The 13,173-nt window shown below is 41.8% G+C and overlaps 2 protein-coding genes across 3 annotated transcripts; one reads left to right on the forward strand and one right to left on the reverse strand.

Annotated features, from left to right (window-relative positions):
* Nucleotides 1-1,515: 1,515 nt before the first annotated feature.
* mterf2 (mitochondrial transcription termination factor 2) lies at nucleotides 1,516-3,900 on the forward strand. 2 transcript variants are annotated; one of them, XM_018664321.2, is made up of 2 exons: nucleotides 1,516-1,613; nucleotides 2,697-3,900. In XM_018664321.2, exon 2 carries the CDS (start codon nucleotides 2,723-2,725, stop codon nucleotides 3,848-3,850), a length of 1,128 nt encoding a protein of 375 aa, XP_018519837.1. In that variant the 5' UTR covers nucleotides 1,516-1,613; nucleotides 2,697-2,722; the 3' UTR covers nucleotides 3,851-3,900. The 2 variants fall into 2 exon arrangements, with proteins under 2 accessions (XP_018519837.1, XP_018519838.1); XM_018664322.2 differs by lacking the exon at nucleotides 1,516-1,613 and adding an exon at nucleotides 1,751-2,108.
* A 3,766-nt stretch (nucleotides 3,901-7,666) lies between these two features.
* On the reverse strand, nucleotides 7,667-12,252 carry zgc:153031. Its single transcript, XM_018663784.2, has 6 exons — nucleotides 11,978-12,252; nucleotides 10,487-10,536; nucleotides 9,800-9,905; nucleotides 9,573-9,699; nucleotides 8,825-8,940; nucleotides 7,667-8,273 (listed from the first exon to the last, which is right to left on the reverse strand). The coding sequence occupies exons 1-6, from the start codon at nucleotides 12,085-12,087 to the stop codon at nucleotides 8,183-8,185; spliced, it is 600 nt and encodes a 199-aa protein (XP_018519300.1). The 5' UTR covers nucleotides 12,088-12,252; the 3' UTR covers nucleotides 7,667-8,182.
* Between the last annotated feature and the right edge of the window lie 921 nt (nucleotides 12,253-13,173).

The following is a 13,173-nucleotide window of genomic DNA, read 5'->3' on the forward strand; positions in this document are numbered from 1 at the left end:
TTTTGTATCACTTTCAGTCAGTTCTACACACAATGGGTAATGTGCCTTTTACCTATCTGTGCCAAGAGGTTCATTTTCTCCTAATTTATCCTTTCTCAACTCCACAAAGCAGCACCAAGTGTGTGAGCATCTGCATGTGGTCTGACAGCCTGCATTACATTTTGCCCTTGTTGCCCATTGGTGATTTGGAAAAGCTTCTCCTTTCTTCTTCCAGTTCATTGCCTTTGTTTACTTCTTTGTGCCAATGTCTCGTCCACCCTCATCTCTCTATTTTTGTCTGTCATGGAAGCAATTGTTTTCTGAGTTTTGGTGACTGTGGTTTAACCTGGTTACTGCTGCCTGTTTAATTTTTGTGCAACACACACTGTTGAGCGTGTAAACATAACAGAGTCACAGTAAGTACAGTATGTGGCAATATGTCTATATTTCAAGTTCAGACAAGTAAGACACCAGCTACACATTTGACATGAAACCACAGACTCCTCTGTTTCCATCATGGAGGGGGTTGCATTGGATCACAGTCTTGAACTGATCCGAGGAGTTGGACTGAAGAACTCCTCATACTGCCAGTTCCATATATGCATTTGTTGTACCTTTTGATTCAGTCTGTGTCCGTTTTACCTTGCCACAGAGAGTTTCTCAGTGCTTTTGTTTGCATTTGGGTCTTTTGATTTTTTTAAAAACCCCTGCTTGTGTTTTAACTTCCTCATTCCTGATTCATTTCACAAAGAAGAGCAAGGATGGGTACATACTGATTGTGTGAGTTTGCTTAAACCCTTGATAAGCCAGGGAAACTGTTAACAGGTTGACGGCAAATAGAAGAAGAGTGAATGGCACTGTTTACTCTGCAGGCCCACACGTTGTTTTATACCACTGCTTCCTCTGTAAAAAAAAAGTTGTTCCCCATGAAACACTTGGGCGCAATCCGTCTAAGAGGCCCCGTTAATAACACTATCAGAGCACTCTGACGACCAGCTCACTCCTGTCAACATACTGGGTATTAAACAAGAAAGACGTACCAACCTGTTTTCCTTTGAGGCGTATCATCTGTTTACTAGTACATAAACTATAATGAACCCAGCTACCCACTCAGCAGCAGCTCCCGTGCTGCTGAGGGAACAGCTTGCAGAGCTGGTGATCAAGCATCATGATTAAGCACCAACTGCGAGAAAACTCTCTGCGTGTTCAGTCCAATTCAGCCCTGCACTGATTACACTCATCAGGGCCCCGTATGCTGCAGGGTTTGGAGGCACACCAACTGCTGTTTGAGATACAATTTTTGCCAAAATTATTTAATTACTGGACATATGGGCTGCCATAAAAGAGCAGGGCTTTGAAAAGAGGGAGGAAATTGGGGCAATGGGAGCCTAAAATCAAATAAGTCTGACCTTCAGCATCTCTACATTTTCCTATTATTATTATTATTATTATTATTTTCTTATTTAAATCAATGCTATTCCAGGGTCCTGTTTGAATTAGACTTGTTTGGTGTGCTTTATTGCAGTACCTATCACCGCCTCTGCGTGGCGCTGTGGTAAATGAGTCAACACGGACCGAGAGTAGAAGAAATCGCTTTCATAACAAGACGTCACATCCTCTGACCGCTGCTAAAGGTAACTGTTTTTCTAATAAATATGTCCCTACACGTTTGTAAAATATGCTCATATTTACACACCTCAATTTAACGACACGTGAAAGTTACTTTGTTAAAGCTAGGAGTTAAATAACACGATGTCCCGCGATGCCAGTGGACAGTTCTTGTCTCTTTTAGCGCTTAGCTGGCAAGCTAAATGCCTAGCATGTTTCTTCAAATAGAAAATACTGAGGTGAATGCATGAAGACTTTTATTTTGAAATCAGCGACTTAATGTCAACCGGGCAACCTCTGCCCCATTTATTTGCAATGCTTAGCAATGAGTCGTCTTAAGTTACAGTAAGATGCTTGTTGTGTTTTTGAACGTTTTATCTGATGTTGAGTGACAATGGAGCATTGATTGTGACGAGTTGGCTCATGCTTCTCCTCTTTCCTCAATGAAACATCTGGCAGCAGCTGTGCAGAGTAACCATTATCTGCTGTTAGGGAACCTGTGTTATGAAAGCGAGGCTGTGGTGAGTGACGTTACTTAAAACAGCTTAGAAAAGTCAACAACTGGATACTATCTGTGTTAGAGGAGAGAGATTAAATTACAAAATGCTTTTAAGAGATTTAATCACTTAGGTAAACAGTTTGACACTTTAGAAATAATACAGGCGGGGGTTTTCTCAGGGTTCTTCTTAAGGTGTCAATAACGTATTCAGTCCACATCTTTTTTTAACGTGGAGTTTTATACCAGTAGCACAGTTGTGTTTGTTCAGGTTTCTTTTTGGCTGTGTGTGGCAAACCAACAGGAAGATCATGATGTGACCTATTTTATTTCTATGAGAGTCCTGATTGTCAGTCTCCTGTCCTGCAATGCTCAGCATGGCAATGAGCTACACATGTCTGGCTACGCTAGACCTCAGGCCTCACAGAGCATCACCACAGTTGCGAATTACTTGACAAATGTTACAGTTGAGTGTTACTGTCTGCTCAAGCTGTCATGAACTAGATCTCTCTGCTACTTCAGAAGGTGAAGTTAGTATGTTTAGACAGTTAGTTATGTTAGCCTCCTGCTTGGCTGTCACCCACTGCAGTTCCTTCTTCTCTCACTCCCTTAGGTGATCAGCATCGGGACTTAGCATTAATGTTGCGCTTGATCGCAACATCCCTGTGCCTCCGGTGCCAACGTGTAACAGCCCTACCTTTAAACCTCAGGCCATGTGTGACACTGAGTTCAGGAGAGAACCAGCAGACCGTGGAGGCTCTCTATGACCTCTCTGTTGACATTCAGAAGATCCGGAAACTCAAGGGCTGGGTCCTGCATCAGAGCCCAGCCTATACTAAGGAGGTAGCTGACCTGCTGAAGGACATGGGGGCCTCGGGCCCAATAATTTCCCGGATTTTAGCAGTTTATCCTGAGGCGGTCCTCTGTCAGCCAGAGGAGATGCAGGCTCAGAGGGAGCTGTGGATGACCGTGTGCCCAAACCAGAAAGAGCTGGTTGGTATCATTGAGAAATTCCCTGCCTCCTTCTTCATCTCCTCCAGCCACCATGACAGCCAGCGGAACAACATTGCTTACTTCCAGAGCTTAAACCTCAACAAGCGAATCATCACCAAACTCATGGCCAGCGCTCCCCAGAGCTTCAGCCGGCCGGTGGAGCAGAACGAGGTGATGGTGCGCACCCTCCAGCAGGCCTACCGGGAGCTGGGAGGGGAGGAGGCCAACATGAAGATCTGGCTTCAGAAGCTGCTGAGCCAGAACCCATTTGTTCTCCTCAAGCCCCCGGAGGCGCTGAGGCAGAACCTGCTGTTCCTAAGAGACAGAGGCTTCAGCACAGCAGAGCTCCTCCGCCTCCTCTCCAAGCTCAGGGGCTTCGTCACCGAGCTGAACCCGAACAGCATGCGTCGCACCCTGGCGTACTCCCAGGACACCATGGGCTGCTCTGAGTCAGAGCTGCGGGACATTGTCCTCAACTGCCCTGCTCTGCTTTACTACCCTGAAGCCATTCTGGCTGAGCGCTTTGAGGGGCTCCTCAGAGCTGGGATCAGCATGTCTCAGATCATGGAGACTCCGACCGTTCTGGAGCTGACCACGCAGATAGTGAATTACCGCATCCAGCGTCTGAGGATGCATGGCTATGACATAAGGACAGGTAGTCTGGAGGTCTTAAATGGCACTAAGAAGGATTTTGAGATGAGTTATGGAAAACTACAGCTACGTAGAGAGAGACCACTTTTTAACCCTGTCGCGCCTTTAAAAGTAGATGACTGACAAAGGTTGAATGGACTAATGCAACTAAATTAAAGCTGTAACTGGATGCATACTGTACTGTTCTCGTGATTATTTATCTACGTCAGTATCAGATTAAAGTGTCTTCAAGTCTAAAGGCGCACCCACTTCATGCATTTATTTTAGAATCAGATCTGTGTGTTTATTCCTGCAGTTCAATTAGACAAAATGCAATTATGCTATTTGAACTTGACAGTGAATTTTGGCAGTAAAAATGCCTGAGAGGGCAAACTGAACCAACTACAGAAAACAATCTCAAACTGCAACATTTAATGAGCGTAAAGACTGACCTAAATTCAGCTTTTTCTTCATGTGCTCAAAACTGGTATGAGGAAGTCACACTCAGGCAAAGTTACAGCTAAGAGAATTTTTTTCCCGCTGTCAAAACCTCAAACTTTGTAGGAAAAGTGATCAAATTAGCAGACTACTTGTGAGTCATGCGAGTGTTTTTTTTTTTCTTTTCAAGCGTTGGTTTTCTTCTAATTAGGTAGTGTGAATCTTAACACCAAATGCAAAAACGTATCAAAGTAATTTGTAGTTCAGTCTAAAGAAAACTGTGATTGCACCTTATTTATCAGTGAGTCTGATGATATTACACATGAAAAGCGGCACACTTTTATCGCAGGTGTAAATTTGTGTTGGAAGAGATGAGGATGGTTATGTAACAGCTTCCCAGATAGATCTCAGAAAGTGAGACAAATGCAATGGCATCTTAATATGTCACGCTTCTTAGGGAGGATGTAGTCCCTTGCCAAATAAAGAATTTATTGCAGCTTATTTTACAAGTTGCCTCATGACAATAACTTCACATAAAACGCTGCGTGACATAAGTGTGTGATGAGAGCCATGCTGACTTGTATATCAAATGTATTACAGAGTATAACTGAGGACAAACACAGCTTTTCAAACCATTTTATTTACAGCCTGTGCGAGAGTCTCATCTTCACACAATGTTCTTGGCAGCACGGACTGCTCCCCTCGGGGAGGAAATTTGACTGTGTCTCAGATTTTTATTGTTACTTTACAGATGGAGACACTTTATTATAAGCTATTTCACTTCTGAAATGTCACTTCATTATCATTTCAAATGAATTCAAATGCACCCACACGATGAGATAAAAAAAGCAGGGAAGGAAAATGAAGTTCCTTTGATTTCGGTTGGAAGTGGTTCATTTGAACGGACTCTGCAATCTGCAACATTCAAAAAGCAGTTGAGTTTCAGATCATTTATGCAAAATTGATTTTCCATTATGTTTGGTTTTATTAATAAGGTTTTGATGTCTGTGTGCGTCATGCGGGTTAGTGCCCATATTTATTTTGTAAGCCACAAAATCAATATACAATCTTACTGAGCATTGTCTAAGCCCTGAAGAGGGCATTGTAAAAATGTTTCTTGTCTCATTTTGAATGTATCTTAATGTTTGGGAGCCAGCAAAAGCCCTTGAAACATGCTTAAAAGGGTTTTAATGGGAGTGGGCTTCACAGCTAATGAAGCCATGACTTTATGCCTCAAGGTTTCCTCGTAATGTGGACGATGGGGGTCACAACAAAGAGAGAGAGGACTTGCGTGTCCAGGGGGATGAAGAGGACGAGGAGGAGGAGGAGGAAGGGAGGATGGGGAGGAAGGGGTGTGGGGAGGCGGGGGTTATAATATACGTTAACAACTTCCACTTCCCATCTGCTGCTGTCTGCATCACTCGGCATGGTCCCGTAGTCATGGTGATAGCCACTGGGCAGATGATGCGAAAGTGAGTGCATCTGGTAATGAATTTGAGCTCAGCAGATGGATGCTTGACTAGAGTTCATTTTCCAACCATTCACAACGTGGAACCCCCGAGGGGCTACAACAGTACCTCAAGTACACTGCAGCTGATGTACTGAAGGTCACTAATTTTACACAGACATCAGTGACAGTTTCTCTAAGTCGTCATGTTGCAGGGTTGTGTCTCTATCCTCAGCACTAAGCATCAGATACAAGGAGGAGTTAATCAGGATGTATCAAGGCGAGGCAGACGAGACGAGGACTCAGGTGTATAAATGCAAGTCACCTCTATTTCTTACCCAGTGTCCTCTTGTCCTCTGTCAGCTGCACTGCGCTGTTACGCGCTGTGCTCTTGAATTATACAGACAAGCCAGAGAGGTTAATAAGAGGGAGTATAAATTGTCCTTTTTCATTTAAAACATGACACTGGTTGATATTAGCCATGCTTAACATATTGCTTTTATGGGTCATATCTCAGCAGAAACAGATGACATCTGCAATTAAAAGCTATGATTTCCAGCTTGAAGCCAGAGCACGGACGACCACTGCTGCTGTAAATATTCCTTATTTGAAGTCAGTGTGATTTAAGCTCAAGTTTAAAAGGAATATTCTTCATAAACTAAACCTCTATATCTTGCGTCCACCACAAAGCCAAACCTAAAATTCCAATATGTAAAATTCACACTTTGTTTCCCTACATGCTTATGTTTGTCTGTCTGTCAGTTTAGCCTTGAACATGTCTTTAACCTTGTGTCATGAGTTGCTTTGTTGTTTTCCCTTATGAAAACATTTGCATCTGCCATTACTTGTCTCTCAAACTTGCCTTTGCTCCGATTAGACACAACACAAACATACTGTATATGCTGCAGGAGGAAAATAAATGTCATATTGATGGATGTTGAATGCACAAAAGGTAAATAAGTTTCTATACTCATCATTGCAGAGATTCACAACTCTGAAAAACAGACTCATCTGTCGCCACTTGTAATATCACTTGTGGAGAGGTGCAGTCTATTGGGATCACATCACTGGCTGTGACACTATTTGTCCAGCTTCAGGATCATTCATTTATTCATTCATGAGTGATTTTATAATGCCACTGACCATTTGAAGCGGTGGTTCTCAGTGCTTGTCCTTGAGACTCAGGATGCTGCTCCTTTTCAAAACTGCTGTGTCAGAAATTCCTTTTTCACCAAAGACATTTTGACACGTCATCGCAGGTGTAAATAATGAAATGAATGATGATTTAGTGGCTTCAGTCTCAGGGTCCTTGGATTAAGCATGGTGACTCACTGTGATGGATTACCTGAGGACTCCAATGCATTGTTAACGTTGTTAATATTATCAGTCACACTTTTCCTTCTATGACAAGTCAAAACGTGCAGTGAGAAGGGCCCCTTTGTTTTATCTCCACAATGTACAGGCATGCACATTCCTCATTGTGTTGACAGTACAAAATGCTGGTTTTATGTTTGGTTTTATTGTGAGTGGAGTTGTGAGTTTCTGTCTGATCCAAATGAAACAAAATGCCTTTGACAGGAAGCTGGTGGTGTAATCTGGGCATGTTGATAAATTATCCACAACACATAGATAGGCTGCGTCTGTCCCTTGTCCTATTGTAATGCCTCCATCTAGTGGCCAAAACGATACAACCAGATGAATTTAATAATTTTATTCAACATGAAAAATAAATCTGTTCATTCATTATCTATACTGCTTATCCATTAAACATCACAGGGTGGGCTGGAGCCTATCCCAGCTGACATTGGGTAAGAGGCAGTGTACACCTTGGACAGATCTCCAGTCCATCACAGGGCCAACAATATGGGCAATTTAGAGTCACCAATTAACCTGACATGCATGTCTTTGGATGGTGGGAGGAAGCCACGGAGGCCTGGAGAGAACCCATGCAGGCACAGGGAGAACATGCAAACACCAGGTGAACCGCGGCTCGAACCTGGAATCTTCTTGCTGTGAGGCGACAGTGCTAACCACTGCACCACTGTGCCGCCCAAAATAAATTCACAAAATGTCAATTATTTCTTCATTCAGATTTGATTTATTTATGTAAAGCAAAGCAGTAGGATAATTCACTCATCATTTTCCAAACTGGCAGCTGTCGTGTTGACTCAGAAAGGACCAGATCTGCTGTGATACCCAGAGCTCGGGCTGTCGTTGACGTAGGCTGCTGACTGACTCACTGACAAGCATATTTTCTGTGCAGCTGCATTATTACTGAGGAGGAGGATGAGATGGGAACGCTGACAAGTGACAAGGTGATGGCAGAGGGGAGCAGGAGATTTTTTTTTTCCTCAGCGATAATCAGAATATTCTTTCAGACAGCAGCAATGGGAAAAATAATTTTACAAGTGAATACACATACAGTAAATACTAGACAGCTGTTAAAGTGTCTGTGCTCACAGTGTTTCAAGTTTTTAGGTAATTTTAACACTTGCTGGAATGCTCATTGACTTAATTATGAAAGTTTTCAAGGAAGAGTTGTAAAAATACACCAGGGATATTCTGAATGTTTGATTTCCTTTGTCTGTTATCTACACACCATTACCAGTCTCCTTCTTGAACACTTGAAATTTATACTTAACCCCATTCTCCTCTTGAACACCACTTGGTACGTCAGGAAATCTTGAAACAACAACAAAAAAGACTTTGTGAGTTGTTTAAGGACAAAAAAACAGTAAACATCCAGTGGATAATCAATTTAATAAAACTAGCAAATCATTGTAAGCTAGCTGGGGGTAGAGCATAATCATCTTTAAAACCATGAAATGGGATACAAGTGAGTTTGTATTGTGGAAGCCAAAAAAAACTGACATAAAACCAGTAAAATACTCTTTCAATGAAAATAACAACCAACAATTTGAACCCTGTTACAGAAAACCTACAATAGTTGAAGTCAGCAGATTCTTTTCAGCCGGGCTATTGCAACCAAAGACAATGCAGTCTGACAGATCATGCTGATGTTTGCTTTGTAAAGCAGAAATCACCCTCTCATGGGGCGATGGGAAGGCTTGATGTGTTTAAAAACATCTTTGCCCTACAAAAAAAATCCCTCTAATCCCTCTAATTGCTTAATGCACCATTGAGTTCAAGGAAGCAGCATGTAACACCAGCAGGTTTAAATGTGGGGCCGCAGCCTCCAGGTCAGGAGATGTGTGGATGAGATGAACACTAACCTCTCTTGCAATTTAAACAGTCCTTTGTCAAACTCGGGGAAGAAAACGTCGCAGTCAAAGTCGGCCATGATGTCTGTCAGGTAAACCAAGTCACACCATGGGTGATTCAGTGCGTCCTGGTCACAAAACAAGAGCAACAGATATTCTGATCACAACAACATTACCAACAGGGGGAGCTTTGCATAGTCTTCCATGGTAATATGCACAATAAAAACAAATTCAACAGCTATTCAACAATCCTGCTAGTGTGAGATCATTTTTAACGTTTAACTGCACTGAAGTACAGCATACAGGGCTGCTGTTCTGTCATTAGCTTGGCAGCAGTTTCAAGTTTGAGATGTGAGTTTATCTGTGCAGTCTTCAAGTCCACATTGTCTTGTAAATTGGGTTTACTTATTCTTTGTGACTAGACATCAGCTTGAATTTGAGTGGAGCAGTCGAACCACAGGAGGCCACCAACTCCACGTCTTGGATAAGAACAACACTGAGTGGAAATACATGTTTCTAAAAATTTGCTTTTCTTATGCGCTAGTATCTTGGCAACGGAAAAAAGTAACTGTCCAATCAGAGCTGATGCTAAACATGTGAACAGGATGGAAAAGAAGCAGTTGATCTGATTGAATCATCTATCTGCCACTACAAGGTTATTTTTAGATCCTTACAGTAACTAGACCAACATAAGTTAGGTGGACTCTATAGAGCAGAGGACTGCTGCTGTACAGCACAACAAACTGGTTATTTATATTACCTTGTAGACCTGTGTACCACCACCAATCCAGATGGTCTCTATTACGTCAGCGAGGGGGGGCTCAGCAGCCAAGCGGATGGCACTCTCAAAGTCTTGACACAAGAAGTGGGCATGATCTGGAACTGTGCTGTGAGACAATAAATGTCACAAAAGATGGAAAAGGATGAATGACAATGAAAGTCTAGGATTGGGTGAGGGAGGGAGAGAGAGAGAGAGAATTTACTCACTTGAGTGTGTTACTCAACACCACATGCAGAATATTAGCCATCGGGAACATTGTTTCTGGGTTAGAGAACCAGCACAGTCTGCCCCAGACCATCAAATTCATCTTTCCTGAAATAGAATGAATAAAATATTTGACACCAACTTCAGCTCTCATGTCTCTGATGATGACATAGATTACAGGACTGGGTGTCAAAACCTGGCTACCAATTGTACTGGGTTGGCTCAGGCTTACTTGAACCATCTCTTAGTTATACTGCTATAGGCCTAGACTGCCAAGGCATTTCCCATGATGCACTGAGCTTCTCTCTCTCTCCCTCTCTCTCAGTATGGATTCATATTCCATAATTACATGTTACTAACTCGATATCTTCCCTTCCCTGTAGTTTTGTGCTCTCTCGTCTCTCTCTCTCTCCTCTTCTGCCACTTTCTGCAGGTTTTTCTGCCTCTGGAGCTGTAGACTCCTGCTCCTCCTGCAACCCCACTCAACACCTGCTGTTATATTTAGAAACTAGTAGTACTGCTTCTTACTTACTTATTACTGCTGCTATTGCATTTACGACTTTAATTGTCTAATCCAGCGAATTTAATACTTTAAATATCAGAGTGCTTCAACACATTAAAGCATGATACCCAGCACTACATGAGGTAATTATGATATGACATAATATTGATGTTGAGGACCGGCCTACCTGGTCTCGACACCCTTGTGACAGTGTCCACAAAGTAACGGAATTCAGACCTGTGAAAGTCACATTTTCGGTATTAAGTCAAACAGTAAACAGTCATTGGTTACTAAACTGATATTTAGAAACAAATAAATTTATTAATAATAGTATAATAGCAGAGTACATGCAGCATATTATATAATATTATATAACACAAACAATAGTATCTTCTTTCTGTTTCACTGCATTGTACAAGCTCCACTTTAAGTTACTTACTTACTACTACAAACAGTTCTATCACTGATTCTTGTTCTACTGTACCACCACTCTTCCCATCTCTACTTCTGTGGCTCCACTACAGTTTAATATCACCAGTAACTTTAACATATATTACAATGGTTCCTTGTTACAGCTTCTTCTCTTGTTACAGTATTGTTTCAATGTATTATCACTGTATATGTAATTTTTGGTAACCCCTCAATTTGAGCCCCCCTGTTTAAAACCACTTAATAAATGGTTTAAAACATACTATTGTAGTTATGAGCTGATATTTAAGGACTAGGTTTTTTTTTTGTTATAACATCTCCTGTAAACATCTATTTTATATTATTGCGACAGTGTTTTACTGCTGTAGCAGAAAATAAGTGTCTGTCTTCCTAACTGTTGTGTCCAGCTCTTTTTACTTTGATTAACAGGAGTCATGCTCTGGTGAAACCAACTTGTTTCAGAATCCCAGCTCTTCTCTCCCTTTGGTTTTTGTCATTACAATAAGCCAGAATTACATTAAGCGCATGTAAATCTACTTCTAGTCTTTTGAGTTGGGTCAACCCTTCCTAGGTTGACGCAGAATACATATCTTGGCTGATGGTTGTCTCTATTTTCACTTTTCGTGCTGCAGAGAATTACCATCAGGATTAAGAATCTTAGCCCAGGCCACACTGTTTGTTAAGCTTATTGTCTCAGTTGTATTTCTGTGTATAACCTGGCCAGAAACTAACTCTGGTCAGACAGAATTGTACTGCTTCATTGAGATCTTCTGTCTCCGGTGTGCAGTAAAATAAAACCGCAGCCAGACACAGAACTGGACCTGAAGGAATTTTTATTCTTCTACACTACACTACATATTTTCTCGGTTTATACACAACCCTCTATCTTACACTATACTCTGTTTTAAATAAGTTATTACATCACTTTAGGCTCCTCTCTGGACCAAATCATTACCTGAAAAAGATTCATACTGAACCAAGAAAATAAGTCTTAGTAGCTAAACAAACTTTTACTCAAAAAACATTAGCTAATAGTGAAAAAAACGATAAGTAGTTTGCTGACTGTGCACTCCTTGTAGTGCACGCGTGTAAATTTTCAAAATAAGAGTACAGTGACATAATCTGGTGTAACTGCAGCTGCGTAGGCTAAAACGGACAGTAACCAGACACAGTACCCATTGCAAAAGTTTTTGTTTTCATCCTGAATCAAACATGTAAAAGACCTCATCACAGATGATTTCACTCTTACGGTAAATGCCAGGGCAGTTTTCCATCTTTCCCGATCCCCATGTCATTGCACGCAGCTGCTATAAGGCGGATTGGTTTCTTCTGCACTTTGTCCTGGTGGCTGTTTTCCATCTCCAACAGGCAAACAAACGACACGAGCAGACAGACAGTGAAGGATCAGGATCTGCAATAGGGACTCTTGTCTGTTAGCGAGGTTTGAACTCAGCTATCACCGCCCACCACCCGGCTGCTGCTATTGGACACGGTGGGTTTCGAGCGCATCCTGAATCCTGATGTTCAGCTCTCAACCCTCCCCCCCCCAATAAAGCCTCCCCGTCTCACCCCAAACCGCACCCACCACCATCACAACACTGTGTGATCAGATAACAGAATGACACAGTCAGTAATGGCTTAAAATAGACTGAACTGCTGTCATTTTTCATAACACTAAAAACCTTGAAACCTCTCTCACAGTCTTTGGGTTAAAGTTCACATATACAGCACAGTGCCAATAAAGAGCAGCACCACCCCGTTGGACTTTCTCATGTTTTATTGTTTAACAGCTCTGAATCACAGTGGACAGATATTGTGTAACCATCAACCCCCCCTCATAAATTCTGCTCTCAAAAAGAGCAGAATTTAATCTAGAATTTTTGTTTTGTTTTGTCACTGACAGACTCGGATTGTTATAATAATTATCTGACGACATTATGGATAGGATTCATATAGAGATAGACCTCATTAACCAGAAATATCGCTTTTTATCTAAACCAGACTCCATTGACCATTTTTCATTTAAGCAGAACACAGGAGCTGCTGAGATGCCTGTTAGTTTGTTAGTTGCCCTGTGGTACATTTACTTCAGTAAATGATGTGAATACTTCTTCCACCAATGAAAGTCACACAATAACGCAAGCCAACTAACAGATGAAGGAAGGGGTATTCCAGCAGCTCCCGTGTTCTGCTCAGAAAAAATACTGTTTTTGTCACTGCAGTCTGGTAGCGATTGCCGGGTACACTGTTCTTGGTCAATAATGCACTCTGGTATAGAGGTATGTTTGCCAGTAATTACAGCCTGAGTCTGCAGGATAGATTAGTCTGCTTTGCAGGTCTGGCAGGTTGTGTGAGGGATAATGTATTTTCAAATTCTGGATTGGATTGAAAGGTCTGGACTGGGACTTGTATCCTGTACATGAGTTTTTGTGCAGTCATTTATGT

Source organism: Lates calcarifer, linkage group LG10, assembly GCF_001640805.2.
Source record: "Lates calcarifer isolate ASB-BC8 linkage group LG10, TLL_Latcal_v3, whole genome shotgun sequence".
Classification (NCBI taxonomy): domain Eukaryota; kingdom Metazoa; phylum Chordata; class Actinopteri; family Centropomidae; genus Lates; species Lates calcarifer.